Source organism: Trachymyrmex septentrionalis, unplaced genomic scaffold, assembly GCF_001594115.1.
Source record: "Trachymyrmex septentrionalis isolate Tsep2-gDNA-1 unplaced genomic scaffold, Tsep1.0 scaffold31, whole genome shotgun sequence".
NCBI classification, from domain to species: domain Eukaryota; kingdom Metazoa; phylum Arthropoda; class Insecta; order Hymenoptera; family Formicidae; genus Trachymyrmex; species Trachymyrmex septentrionalis.
The window spans coordinates 406,784-421,837 of NW_017305474.1; the positions used below are offsets into that span (position 1 = coordinate 406,784).

Here is a 15,054-nt window from a genome sequence, read left to right on the forward strand (position 1 = left end):
AAGATCTCGAATTTCTCTCGAGATTGCATCGCGTTGATGTGCTGCAATAATACGCAATACTACCTAAGGATTTTGCAATCCACAATAGAGATGGTTCTACGAAGTAACCATCCATAGAAAAAATCCATAGAATATTTTGCGGATATGGAATCGAGGTTCAATGAGAATGTCGTCAGATGACGAACTGATATCATTGATCTGAATGATGTTATTTTAAAAAGCATTTTCTGTGATAGTAATAATTAGCTTTTGCGAAATTGCATGAATTATGATGCCGGCCGAACGACAGAACACGGCCGCCGTGCCAAAACCAATTTGGACGACCTCAGGAATGCATGAGGACCGGACATACACAAGTATATCGGCTTCGAATGCACCTTGTAATTTTTGAACGCGTCACCGCGAGAGAAGTGGAAAACGGCGTTATTTAATATAGGTTTGCAATAATATCGCGCCTCGAAAAGCTCCTCGAGTGAGTCACTCAATTTGCGTCGTTCGATTGTAACCCTTGAATGCGTAGATTTTATTCATCTTTGTATTCGATTTTACTTTGTACTTTTTCAAGCTCCATCCTCTTTGCCCTTTTCTGTAGTTGCAATCTCAAATTATTAATTTCTTACATCGACGGTTTTATTTTCCTTTACACTCAGCCAGCTATTGTAAACAAAGACTTATATATTCATGCCCTTTAACTTTAACTTCAGACACGATAGAGAAAAAGGAAACGAAGAAAAAGATAATAGTTAATTGAACGACAAAATGAATGAAAAATATATGAGAGCGAATGTAGAAGTTGGCAAAACTTGAAAGTCTCAGAGAGAGTTGTCTTTTATCTCGTATTTCTGTAATATGGTTAGATCAGATGACTTCATTACTCAATCGGTACACACCTATATATAAATTACGTATGATGAGTTGCTAAGATAAGATCGTCCCATATTTAACAATTTCCAAGCCCAGTTTAATGGTACGAGAAGAAAATTAATACGACAGCCTAGCAATTATCTAAGTGCTTTCTTTTTTACCTTCGTTCTAAATAAAGCAATATGTAATCCAATTAAAAATCTTATATTAAATTATATAACTTATCGCAAATGCATACATGAAACATTTTCAAAAACTGTTATCTTTATTTTATTATTAAAGAAAATGTTATCTTTATTATATTATTAGAAAATTGCAGTATATTGTATAAAATTAAAGTGGATTAAACATGCACGCGCGTTTATCAGTTTTTGATTAAAAAATTATTAGTACCTGCAAGCAATTCGTACTTGAATTATTCTTCAATTTGCGTTCAATTATTCTTTAATCGCTAATCAGATACGATTTATAGGCAATCAAGAATGTGATCACAACGTATCTAAGGCAATCAACCGATTATAGAATTAAATTGAAATCGATTGCAGAACCCGGTTCGCAGGACCGTTCGTGCAAATGAAATTGCTTTACACCACCGTATTAATCGTATCCTACCTGTATCGCCACAACTACATTCACTCTTTTCTTTCTCTCTATATTTTAATAAGAATATAATCCGAATATTGTCGGTTATCGGATGTAATGCGACGGTGAGTATAACTAGGAACGTGCACGCACATTCCTGCCTTGTTTAAGTTTAAAAAAAATTGAAATGCAACGGAGAGAAATGCATAAATAAATTTAAAGGACACATTAACATAACTTCCTGCTGAGTTAAACGAAATGGCACGCGATTCGCCATATGTGAGATCGTATATTTACTTTTGAAACACGCGAAGTACCGAAAGTTTCCGCTGGAAATTTGGCAAGAAATCCTAATATTGTTTATCGAGATATTAATAAAATGCAATCGGTCAATTCGCTGATGACGCGGACTGTAGTTTTATAAATTGCTAACGTTAATTAGATATTATATGAAGAAATATTTGTATTCAAAATATTTTCCAATTCGTGATTATATTCCCATATAATGTACGCGATATAAAATAAAAATTAAGAACTCTCTATTATTAAAATTTTTTTTATTATAATTACATCAAACATGTAATCCAATTTCTTCCTGCGGTGTTTGAGATATTGATTTTACTGTTAATAAGTATAACATCAGAGATTATGGAAACACATAAATAAGTGCATAAGATTTTACACTTAATTTTTTCTCTTAACATTAAGATAGAATTGTTTGTAATTTAGTGGATTAACGAGCGACGTATGCATTGATAATGAACCAAATACATCGTTTACTTCCGGCGTCGGTTAACGATCGAAACATATTGCGGTATAGGTCAAGGATAAACCTTCATTTCACAAGCAGATAACTCCTATAATTTCATCAAACCGACGAATAATCATAAATCATATTTAACCTTTCCACATTTATATTGCACATTTCAAGATTTTTTATTCAGATGTACAGAAAAAAAGTTAGTGCGTGATATGAGAAAGTTATCACATACACGATTGAACATATTTAAAGAAATTTGAACATTGTTAAAATCATCCTGAAAATATAAATGTATTTGAAGTAATCCTTTCTAAAAATTCGAAGCTATATTTTAATCCTTTCTAACTAAAATTTACTCAAGTTAACTTAACAATTCGTTGCTTCCTTTATTCATCAGAAATATCAGCATATAAAATGATCGTTTGATAAACATATCGGTAAAAAGTGAAGCTCCACTGAGCTGGAAGAGGCTTTAGAAAGGTGTTTCCATCGTGCGTGTGGTATATCGTTTGTTGTTCGATACTCGGTGCATCCGACGCACGCTGCATCGCGGTATATTAATTATAAATTCATCACTTTTCGATGCGACATCACTAATGAAAGCTACGCGAGCTGACAACTATCGATCAGACAGAACAGCGTCACATTAAATTCTAAAATTAACTAAAAGCGACTAGCTTTGAAAAAGCAACTTTAAAGAAGAACCACGATAAAATATACGCGATGTGTCGGAAACTTCGCTAGATTTCTATGCGCGCGACGTGCATAGCACGTGTTGCAAAGTACTGTCAGCAAACTACACAATGAATCACTCGACTATAAGTGTCTCCTCGAAGGCAATATTAAGGTGAAATGTAATTAATTAAAAGTTATATCCACTTTAATGAAAGAATTTTGAGATATTATTACATTGTTACACATACTTTTTTACCTTATCTGCAAAAATTTGAGTAATTTATTTTTTTTAACTTGAATAATTTATTTTTCCTTATCTTAAAGTTGCATTATAAATTTTTTTATTCAAACTTTCTCTACATGAATTAACAAAAAAATCGTAGTAAATTAAAATTTAATTTTTCTTAAATAATTATCTTGCTAAGAAGCAATTTTTACGACGAAGTTGAAATGATCGCAATTACAAAGTTACATACAAATTTAACTTTGCACGCGGAACTAATCGTATTTTGATGGCGAGTGTATACGCTCACACTTTTGATATTTGATCCTATTAGAAAATTCTTGTTATCTATGCAATGCTGATAATCGATAGGTACCCATTGACTATTCTCGAGCGTGCGAAGTGAGAGAATTAAATTCGTAAAGCTTCAGATGTTTTCGTACGGATGACATTTCACTTTATTTTCAATATCAAATCAAATTATCAAGTGAAAATTGTGACAGCGAATGATGGATCCTAATATTGATAAAAGCACATTTGATGACAGGTGAGCGATATTCTGTACTTTGCTGTCGTGTACAGGTACGTAATCCATTCGTAGGAAAGGTAGCTTGTCAAAAAGTGCGGATGTGACGTTTCATATAAGATCACAAATAGTTTCCTGGTCTTTGTCGATTTTACACGGCACGTTATCGCGAGGTGAATCTAACGGAAATGTATCTTTGCACGCGATTTCGCCACAACGGTTCTTTAAGAACGAAAGGCTATTTAACCCTGTGAAGATAGCATTCATGTTGATAATCAAAGCCATCCTTCCGGAGAAGAAATCGATTTTTTTGCTCAACGTTCCGTATGCTTTATGTATACAGGATGTTTCAGAAATTATAATACAACCGAGAAGGAGGTGATTAGTACTCGTGTAAAAGTAAGTAAAAAATATAGAACAAATTGTTTCGTATAGAGTTCTGTTTTCAAAAAAATCAAGTTTGAATATTTGTTAAATACGCAAGTACTTAATTAGCTACAATCTGTTTGATTCAATCATTATTTAGTACTATTTTTAGGCTAGTCTGAGTTTGGTATAATTTAAAATAATGCAATAAATTTCAATAATGTATTTATTTTATTAATTGAAAAATTATTAAAAATGTACGAAAAAATTTTATACTATATTTTCAATTTATTTTTTTACTTGAAGAATTACCTTTTTCTCAGTTACGATTTCCAGAACATCCTATGTATACTTCATAGTTATACAATTTGCGCCCGCTCTTCGCAAAATGAGTCAAATCGACAAACCACTTTGAAGAAAAGCAGAAAATTTCGTGAAAATCAAGTATTTCGATCGTTTTAATCATCGATAATACATATTGCGCTAAATGCATAATAAAAATGCGCGCATTAACAATTAATTTGGAGAGAATATTAACGATTCGTTTGAACTGAATATTATAGATGTTAATTAATTTGTATATATTTGTATGCATTATAATTTACAATGAATTATAATGGAACACAATAATGAGATAAACCGGTTCAATCCTTTGCAGAGGTGTTTTTGAAGAAACGAATAACAAGACGTGCAACCGGAAAAAGGAGGCAGAGGCTGAGAAAAAAAAAAGTTATAATCAGTGCGGACAAACGGCCGAAAGAAAGTCTATGTGCCGTTGTGGCCAGGGAATCAGAAGTAGAAATAGAACTAGAAGTAGAAAAAGAGCCATAAGACGAAGAATTATCTCACATAATCCCTATATCATCTTTTATCTTGAGATGTATTATGCCTGTAAAAAACAAATGCCTTGCAAACGTATGACAGAAATCGCCCGTCAGGCTGGCAAGGAATGGTGCGCTTTGCCTGAGGAAAAGAAGATGCACTACGTACGTCTGGCAGAAAAAGAAAAGAAAAGACGAAAAAGGTATGGGAGGGGACAGAGGAGGAGAAGAAGAAGATGCAGATGTTATTGAAATAGTGTTTAGACATTCTAAAAAAAAAATCTGTCAGTTATACAAAAGAAGCAAAACAGATATAATACGAATAATATGAGAAAATAAGCTATGATCGATAAAACAACATATTGAAAATTTCTGCTCGTTGAAACACGTTTATAACCTTTAAATTTTCATTTTATTTCAAAGTTGCAATACGAAAAATATTATCGATAATATATTACTATATGTATACATCTTTGATGTGTGTGTGTGTGTGTGTGTGTGTGTGTGTGTGTGTGTGTCAAATATATTTTAGAATTTTAAAGCATCGGGTTTTAGATAAAAATGAAAGAGAATAGTAAAACGGTTGTAATGAATACGAAGAAAATATGCAATTTTGTACAATTTGTGACCAATTTTGTGTGATGAGTTGAATATTTTTGAAATTGTACAATTTGTAATTAATTTTTAAATTCGTTTTTATTAAATATATATTATTTTTATTAAATATATATTTATTTAAAAAATTTTAATTTAAATGCTAATGAAGTATTAAAAATAAAACATAATTAGTAGTTTATAATTATGGAAGAATATTTGCATTTGTGAAATATTTAAAATGTCTGCATATAAATTTTACTTTGTATGATAATTAATTATAAGTATCAAATGAATAGATAACATAAATTAAATATTATGACGCAATGACACAAGTACAAGGCTAGATTCACGCGCATGATCTCTGTAGGTCGAACGAGGTCAAGGTTGTGCTGCAAGGTACTTTAAGTGCTTCCACGTTTCGCTAAAATCACATACAGTTTTTCTTAATATGACTTTCCACGTAAAAAATTGCATGCAAACATTTAAATTGAACACATAAATTGAAAATACTCAGGCAAACTATTCTGAAATTTACTTAAAGTTGAACCCGTCATTAATACAAATTACTAAATTATTTCTACAAACATCAACTAACAGTGCAGTGACATGATTATTAGTTATAATTTAGTTATAATTGTTATATACAATTTGTATTATATTACAGATATTGTTGAGTGGGAAATTGTAACTAACAGTTATGTTATTGTTAGTTCGAATTTACTAAGTATTAAATAATGCTTTGTAATTTTAATTTTTTTAAAAAGTACATTGTAATTCAATTTAATTGAAAACATAATGTATTACATAACTTCAATTATTAAATTTCTAAAAAATTAAACATTTTTTAGATTAATATAATAAAAATAGAGCTACGAGCCAAGCAAGATCTTAGTACTGAGTTATCATAAAACAAAACGGTTTATTTCCACATACGTTTCGACTCTAGTTGGGTCATTTTCAATTAAAATTGATATAAAAATCAAATAATTATTCGAACAATCTTAACCTTCTAGAATTATTGATGTACATACACCATATTTACTCTTTTATATTAGTTTTTAGATCAGGTTACATGTATGTATTGTTTTAAGATTGTTATTCGAATGATTATTTGATTAGAGTCGAAACGTATGTAGAAATAAACTATTTTGTTTTATGATAACTCAGCATTAAGACCTTGCTTGGCCCTATTTTTATTATATTAAATTTATAAATTATTTAAGTCATTGTCTTTATATTATTTTTCAGATTATTGTATTGTATTATACGTCTCTAATCTATATTTTCGCCAAGATGCATTACAAAAATTATAAGTACGAAGCTATAATATGATAATATTATCATTGTACTGCATCAGTGCAATACACCGGCTCGCGCAATGCGTATAGTCTGTCCACCTCTTGTAGTGCAAACAAACTTCCACCAACTGCATCGGCATTCATTCATTTTCACACATACACATCAGCGAATCATTGAATGTGAATCACGTCCGCGTTCTCACGCGCTTTTAGCGAATACACTGGCTGTTATATTAACACTCGGCTCGTTTCAAATCTATCGATAAACATCACCTTTACACCTTTTATATCACGTCCATCTTTTATGTGAACTTTGCAGAGTTATTAATGAAGCTACTTGATCTTTGTCCAGTTTATCACGAATAGATTCGTTGAAGCGAGAAACCATGAACCCTTTTTAATATTCATTAGTTATTTAAATAACGTTACATTGTTGAATAATGTAAGGTCCAATAAAGACAATTAATTATAATTAAATTGTTAATGAAAAAATACACATTAATAAAAAATGCGCTTCTGATTTGCATGAAAAGAGATCAAAATTCTGAAGATAATTCTAAATTCATCTTTCCAACATTGATAACAATTCCCTCAACATTCCTAGATCATTAATCATGAGATTTCTGTCAGCATCCTTAGACACCAGCCTCCCGAATTTACCTCCTTTGCATTTCAAAAGACAGCAACTTTACATTATTACTGATACTATGAGCTTTCTGGTCTACAATCTCTCCAGCATTCTTCTTAAACTTTGAAACCAATGGTCCCATTCTATCGCGCCATCCCAAATCTCACAGAGCGAAGTAAGACTTACCGTGCGGAGGAATGATACGTCGTCCTGCTCGGAGCCACCCTCGCTGTCGGCCATCCCTTCGACGCGCTTTCACGCGACGACCCTCCTCCGTCTGTGTCACCCCTGCGCTCTCGTGCGTGCGTATGCGGGTGTGCGTATGCGGGTGTATCTCGCGTGTCACTTCGTGTCCGAGGCACCCTTATCGATGCTCGAAGTGGACGCGGTGGTCATTCACAGTTTCGCGTGGACAGCATGCTCCCGTCACTACACACGGTTCCCCGGCCTCTTTGTCTTGTCAAGGACGTCGACGATGATGTCAACGTCGGCACGCTGAACCGTCGTAGGGCACCGACGATCACCCACTGCTGATCGGATGGCACCCAGACCGCTCGCCGACGTATCTCGCGCAAGCGCCCAACACCTTCAATCAAATTCCGCATGCTCGAGATTCCGTTAACGCGAAAAATCCCACGTTATGTGACTATGTTACATGGTTTTCGCGTTACGCAGCCGTCCGTCTCACCGTGAAATATTGTTGAACATATTGTTTTTCTTTTTTTACCTTTCCAATAAATCTAAATAACGCGACAGAGGTAAAAGGTGATTTTTGTAGATGAAAACGTACATCGTAAACGTGTTATGTCACTTATATTGCAATAACTTAAAGTAGAATGGAATGGTCTTCTATGTAAATGGTTTTTTAATTTGGCAATTTGACATTTTTCTGTTCTATATATTTTATTTTTAATTAAAAAGAAATACTTCATATCAATTGGATTCATTAAATTAATCTTTGAAAATGGAGTAGCATTAAGTGTTTTCAAACAGTTTGATTATTAATGTTATTAAAATTCTAAAACTCGTTACTTGACGAGACACGTTTTCCGATAATTTTGTAGTTACATAAAAATAGTTTCAAGCAAACACGTCTCTTATTTCACTGATGAACGCAAAAGCGACTGTTCATGAGTGAGTCATAAGTGAGTGCTCCGACGGATTACGTTACAGAATTAGAAAGTATCTTGGATTACAAGAGCACAGTCGGAAAATGTTACAAATAAAACGCCCAATTTAAGATTAATTTGATCTAATTCGCTTATATTGCGAGAGTAAAAAGTACAAATTCTCTGGTTATTAATACTCCTCTTTCGATTTGAATATAAAAGTCAAAAATATCCATATGATACTTGCAAGCAATATTATTACATTAAATACGAGCGATAAATGGAATACAAGTTGTTAACATTAATTTAAGCACACTTAAATAGCTTTTAGTTTTCACACAAGTAGTACGAATAACAGTTATTTAATTATGGCGTTGCAATGAGAATAAGATTATAACAATAGGTTGTTTTGTAATTTGAGAATGTATTATAAATACCGAATACTGTTAAACAATTTATTTGATGTTATAGTTTTTGTGCTGAATTAAATTTTGCCGGTATAATTTAATATAATATGTTCACTGATGGGTTTTTTACAATTATTAATTAATGTTTAATAATTTGTCATAATGTATACACATTTGTTATTTTTTTATTTTCGTTACAATGAATGGATCACGCACAACATAGCACACAAACGATAAAAATAATTCTGCAATAAATATATATGATATTCCATTAAAATTTTTATAATAACAGTAACGTTTTTAAAATATAAAAAATTAGAATCTTAAGATGTTTTACTATTATTTCATTTATTTTTACGAAATTGAAGTCGTCGAGAGCGATGAAAATTACATAAAAATATTGAATACATTTCGTAATATTATACAATATCTTGTTTATATTTTTATTGAACATAAAATCTTTGTATTCTCTCTCTCTCTCTCTCTCTCTCTCTCTCTCTCTCTTTCTATCTCACACTTGAATAGTAAAAAAATCTAGTTTGGCAGCAACGCTGCAATGCATCGACATAGAATTGTCGATCGTCTGGTTGATTTTGCCTTCTCTGAGAATTTATTTCCAGCAACGCGGCAGAAATAGATCCATCCGCGATGGCTTACCGAAATATGCCCATATGAGACTCGTTTTTCTATTATCGCGTTTAATATGATAATTGAAGGTTAAAGATATTTCTTGTAAAGCTCATGTGAATATCTATTTTTAAAAATTCTTAAATATTTATTTATAGTAATTGCATCTACATTAATGGATATTTATTGCACTTCTGATAAAATCGCTTTAGAATGAATTAATAAAAATTTCATTGAAAAAGTCGATAAAATCTACATGTTCTAACATGTGTGCTATAAATATTTCGTTTATCTTCATCGTTCGCGGTATTGAATATTTTATCGGAAACAATTTACTAATATTCTCAATATTATTTCAAGATGATATTACAAAGTAACATCAAAGTGAAATAATAGTAAAATAAATTTCCTCTGTCTGCAGTTGAGAGAGGGAGAGAGAGAGAGAGAGAGAGAGAGAGAGAGAAATTCACTTCAGAATTTTAATTGCATAACAAAAATGTAGCAATTTAAATTGTTAAAAAAAACTACTTAAATTAAAAAACGTTTTAAGTAATTTAGAATTAAAACATTTTATTGATAACTGAAGAATATTTCGTCTTTTGGAACGTTTTTACACCTTTTTGTCATTTCTAGCAGAGCTATTCCAGAAAGCAGCATTGCATAAGAATATAACCGACTTTCTAATTTTAAGACTGTCTGCTGAATTTAAAATTGCGAAAATAATTTAAAATTTGAAACGTATTAAGCTTTTTCAAGTAATTAAGCATTTATCCACATTATCATTTAACCAAGCTTATTTTTAAAATTAATAATAGAATATTTTTTAACAGGACTCTCACTGCTTAAAATAATAATAATAATAAATTCAAGGCTAATAAGAGTCAGCGCGGGAGAGGATACATAGTATTAGTATGGAATAACTTAACTCTATTGTTCTACGATGTCTTCTTTATTATAAATTATTAAACATTAATTGTGATCATTGTAAGAAGCCCATCAATGATCATATTGTATTAAATTAAACTGGCAGAATTTAATTCTTTATTCCAAGTTTTGAATGTGAGAACAATGGAGTCAAGTTATTCCATACTAATATTGCGCTGACTCTTATTAATCTTGAATTTATTATTATTGTATTTTAAAATTAATTTAATGATTATGTAGCGTGTATTAAAGCTACAAAATCATTATCATGTTTGCATAATATTTTTTTATGTTCCAAATTTATCATACAGAAGTCACATTTATAACACTTCTAATAACAAACTACTCCATAGAATTAATTAATTAGTTAAAAAAGCTGGATTACTGCACAAAAAAAAACATTACGTTTTTCCACATACACGTCACTCAAAGCATCACGTACACAGTTATACACACACATACGCCCTAACAGGGTGCAACCGGTGGTTTTGGTCTTGAAACCACGTGTCCGCGAATGAGATCGAATTAATCGCGACGATTCATCCCGGAAGGACTCACCTCAGAATACCGTTTTTCTTCGTCACAAATCAACGAAAAAATTTTCTACGTAATCTCACGTAGAAATTTACGAGCACACGCACAGCAAACGCATTATTATTCCACAAGGGCGCGAAAAATCGTATATCTTACACCCGCGAGCCGAGGGATTCTTCGGGATGCCGAATCTCTTGCTTTCCTGACCGCTTTAAATCGGACCCCCGCGACGGAATATTTATCGGAGCTCGAGGAGCTATGCTGAGCCGAGCGGAGCGACGACTATTTTCAGCCTCGAGCCGAGCAAACTGTACCGCTCCGCTCCGCGCGTTTTGCATCATAGCTGAATAAACCTCGGAGACTCGCAATTGCGACGTTAGAATTATCGGAATAATTATTGGAATTATTATAATGATTGTCAGTGACTTTTTAATTAATATGTAATAAATTAAAAAATATGAATGATTTTTATACGGCATAGTTCTTTATTCAATGTTATTCATTTTTTAAACAAATTACTTTTTGCATCGTTCTTAAAATTCATGTAGATCGGTACTTTTACTAACATAAAATTCTTGGTGGTCGCAATAATAAGTAGAATGATAGAAAATAATTACAACAATTGAATTTTTATAATTTTGAAATGATTATAAACATAACTAATATAAATCAAGGCTAATGAGAGTTAAAGGGTGATCAGGCGTAAGATCTTAAAATAATGAAAATTACGAATATTCTATCGATAAATGATGTCTTCTTTTTGAACGTTTCAACTTATTTTGGAATCCTCTTTAGCAATATAGATATGTAACGAAATGCTCACATATCTGAAAAGATTGTGTCACTCACAAATTACCAAAGTGATATAAAATCTGGCGGTACAAGAAAACTGATTATTATGGAAGTAAAACATTAAAAAGTAAAACATTAAAAAGTGGAGTGACTCACCTTAGTAGATAGAGAGTGTGTCAAGAAGATTAGATACAATTATTCACAGAATTGCAATTTGTATAAAAGATACTTTATGTCTCATTTCTTGTGATTACTTTTTATACAAATTGCAATTCTGTGAATAATTATGTATCTAAGGAGTGTCTGTATTACATTACCATACCGTTAGAACATATCGCACAAGTTTAAAACAATATTAAAATAAACGAAAAATTACATAATAAGTATTTATTGCATAATAATGCAATGTTTGTTACATAATAAATATATATTATTACATTAAATTTTTTTCATTGTGGGATATTACATTTATCACAGAATTGTTTTCAATTTATATGATTCGTACAATTATATATCGTATAAGAAATTATGTATTACATATGTACATTTTATATATTTTGATTAAATAATTTTTCGAAAAATTGTTGATAATTTTATATCAAATTCATATGTTTTAAATGAACTAATGTATTATATTGAATTAAAACAACAGAATTTAATTCCGTTAACACAAAAACTATCACGTCTAATAAATCATTTAGCGATATTTGGTTTATATAATAACATTCTCAAATTTTAGTAAACGACTATTATAATCTTGCTTCTCTTGCCATCGATCCTTGCCAAGATTTTCAACATAATATATCATTGTCACGGGAATGTGCAATAGAATAGATTTTTCAGGAAATAAATAAAACAATGTATACACTGCGTGCTCTATAATCATTCTTTATCGGTAAACATTAAAGAGCATTAATCTGATTAGAATTTGCATATTTATATGCTATTAAAAATTAGTAATTGATAGATAAGTAACTTATTAAAAACTTACATCTTGCCAGTGATTGCTAGACAATTGTATAGTGAACATCTATAAGTTTTTAATAATGTCTCATGAGTTACGTGACTATCTTTAAACTTACCGCCGTCAGTTCTCGAATCTACAGTATCTACACAGCGCAAAAGCTGACGTGTCTCGATAGAAACAGCTGTTTGTACACGACACCGTTCGTGCGTTTGTGCAGGCGTATCTTTATTTTTTCGCTGTTAGGTTAACGTCTCATTAATTAATAATAAAAAAATGTTGGGGAAAATAAAAACGAAGCAGGAGAAAAGCGGCGGTAAGTGCGAGAATTATCTTGAAAATAAGTGTGTAAATTAAAGTGTGTAATTGTAGTAAATGCAAGAAAATTGAACAATATTATAAAAGACTGTCTTGAGAGGTTATGTTTGTCATTTATTTATTTAGTATTTAAACGCAGTAACATATAAATTATAAATTAATAAAATCAATCACATTTTATCTAATTAATCTACGAAGTGACATGACTAATTAGTCACGATCGATGACTCTGAATTGTTGAGTAATTTTCTAAAGAAGTTTCCATACCTGGTGAATATTTTCTCAGAATTTTTTATATAATTTAAAAAATTGTTTACGTAAACTTCAGAATTTATGAATTAACTTTTTAGAACATTTCTTAGATTTTCTATATTTATTTCTCAGATCTTATATTAAATTGTAACATTTTTCACATAAGCGTTGAGAAAATCACATCTTTTCTAGAAGTTCGTTATATATGAAGAATTCTAAAATATATATTCTAAGATTTCTATAATTTTTTATCCTATAATTTCTAATGAAATCTTATGAAATCTGAATTATTGTAAGATTATTCAGAAAAATTATAGTATAAGATATCTTAGAATATTTTATAATTCACATATATAAAAAATTCTGATTTAAAAAATGTAGACTTTCTTAATATTTCTGAAAAGTATTCCAATTTATATTAAAATTTCCAAAATTTCACCAGAGATATGCAATAGAATATTGCTAAATCAATGGTCAACTAAAACAGATATTAAATATGATTATGTATTGCAGAGATTATTGCATATAGCGAGACGGCTGTTGCAAATAACGCCGCAGTTGTAGAATATTGTAAGATCTCAATGGCAGCTTTATCGGGTGGTACAGCAGGACTGCTAGGATTGACTGTATTGTATGGATTTGTGTTTTACGTCTTTGCAGTTTTCGGGCTGTGGGTAAGAGCACCATATTATAATTAGCAATAATTGTATATAATGTCACAAATCATCGTCGTAGGCAATGCTGTTGATGAAGGCTGGTGGCCAGTGGAGAAAATATTTTATTAGCAGGCGGCATCTCTTGACCAGTGGATTCTTTGGGGGACTTTGCGTATCCTTTATACTGCTTTCTAAAGTTTCTCTCTAAATTCTTCAAATCTCACTTTAAAAAATGAAAATTAAGCCAATTTTGGAAAAGATTGGCTCAAATTTCAATTTTTATGACATTTTACTGTTCAGAGTGAAATTTACTCTATAAAAGTTTTAGAGAGTTTATTTTCGGAGGCTGGCTTATATGTTTTTTCCTTAATGTGTGATTGCAAAATCTACAGACATACGTATTATTCTGGACGTATCCTTTTTCGCAATATAAATGATACAAACAATATATTTCTATAGATATGCAATACTCAAACAGAACATGAGTGATTGTGACATCAAAATGACTCCAAAATGATTATTAAAAATCATTTTTTAATCAATTATTTTAATATCATTTTGATGTTATTATAGATCTGTTCTTTTTAGTTAAAGTTTTTGTACACTTCATCTTTCTTTCTATTCTCTCCAAGTTGGAGAGAAAAAGAAAAAACTGAACCGTAAAAGTAGTTTCAGCTAAAAAGAATATGACCCATGATTTGTTGTTCTGCTTGGTTGTTTCTTAAGTACCAATACACTATAAATTTCTTAATTCTGATTTAGATTTTTATATGGAATGGTTCATGTCTATTGAAAAAAGAAAGGGTGGATGGCTTACAACAATTGTGACACATCACGTAATTATTATTCTCGTAATATAAATAAACAAGGTTGCATAATTATTATAATAAACCAGTCATTGTATTTATTTTATTTAAGCGTTTTGGATACTGACCAAATAAATGATGAAGCGTTCACGCGTTGTTATACATCAATATATATATAAGACATGTTTCTTTAAAATGATCACTGGCATTATTATCCAATATTTAAATGTAAAAGTAGAAAAAAATATAAAAGCCAATGCAATAGAGATGTTACATAAGAGCCATATTCTTTATTAGATGTATGAGATATATACTAGTATATATA

General features: G+C 30.9%; 3 protein-coding genes across 4 annotated transcripts in view; 2 read left to right on the forward strand and 1 right to left on the reverse strand.

The window, feature by feature from the left end:
* The window catches only part of LOC108749644 (ryanodine receptor), a 43,302-nt gene extending 32,248 nt beyond the window's left edge, over positions 1-11,054 (reverse strand). The window contains exons 1-2 of the mRNA XM_018488462.1: positions 10,966-11,054; positions 7,527-7,926 (exon numbers count right to left, since the gene is read on the reverse strand). Coding sequence (XP_018343964.1) covers positions 7,527-7,580 — 54 coding nt within the window. The 5' untranslated portion in view covers positions 7,581-7,926; positions 10,966-11,054. The remainder of the gene's footprint in view (positions 1-7,526; positions 7,927-10,965) is intronic.
* LOC108749668 lies at positions 3,515-5,110 on the forward strand. Its single transcript, XM_018488499.1, has 2 exons — positions 3,515-3,651; positions 4,655-5,110. The coding sequence occupies exons 1-2, from the start codon at positions 3,611-3,613 to the stop codon at positions 5,067-5,069; spliced, it is 456 nt and encodes a 151-aa protein (XP_018344001.1). The 5' UTR covers positions 3,515-3,610; the 3' UTR covers positions 5,070-5,110.
* A 1,849-nt stretch (positions 11,055-12,903) lies between the features above and the next one.
* On the forward strand, positions 12,904-14,931 carry LOC108749658 (ER membrane protein complex subunit 6). Of its 2 annotated transcripts, XM_018488483.1 has the most exons (6): positions 12,904-13,013; positions 13,781-13,941; positions 14,003-14,095; positions 14,316-14,335; positions 14,686-14,759; positions 14,842-14,931. In XM_018488483.1, the coding sequence occupies exons 1-5, from the start codon at positions 12,974-12,976 to the stop codon at positions 14,714-14,716; spliced, it is 345 nt and encodes a 114-aa protein (XP_018343985.1). In that variant the 5' UTR covers positions 12,904-12,973; the 3' UTR covers positions 14,717-14,759; positions 14,842-14,931. The 2 variants fall into 2 exon arrangements, with proteins under 2 accessions (XP_018343985.1, XP_018343984.1); XM_018488482.1 differs by having other exon boundaries at positions 14,686-14,931.
* Positions 14,932-15,054: the final 123 nt, after the last annotated feature.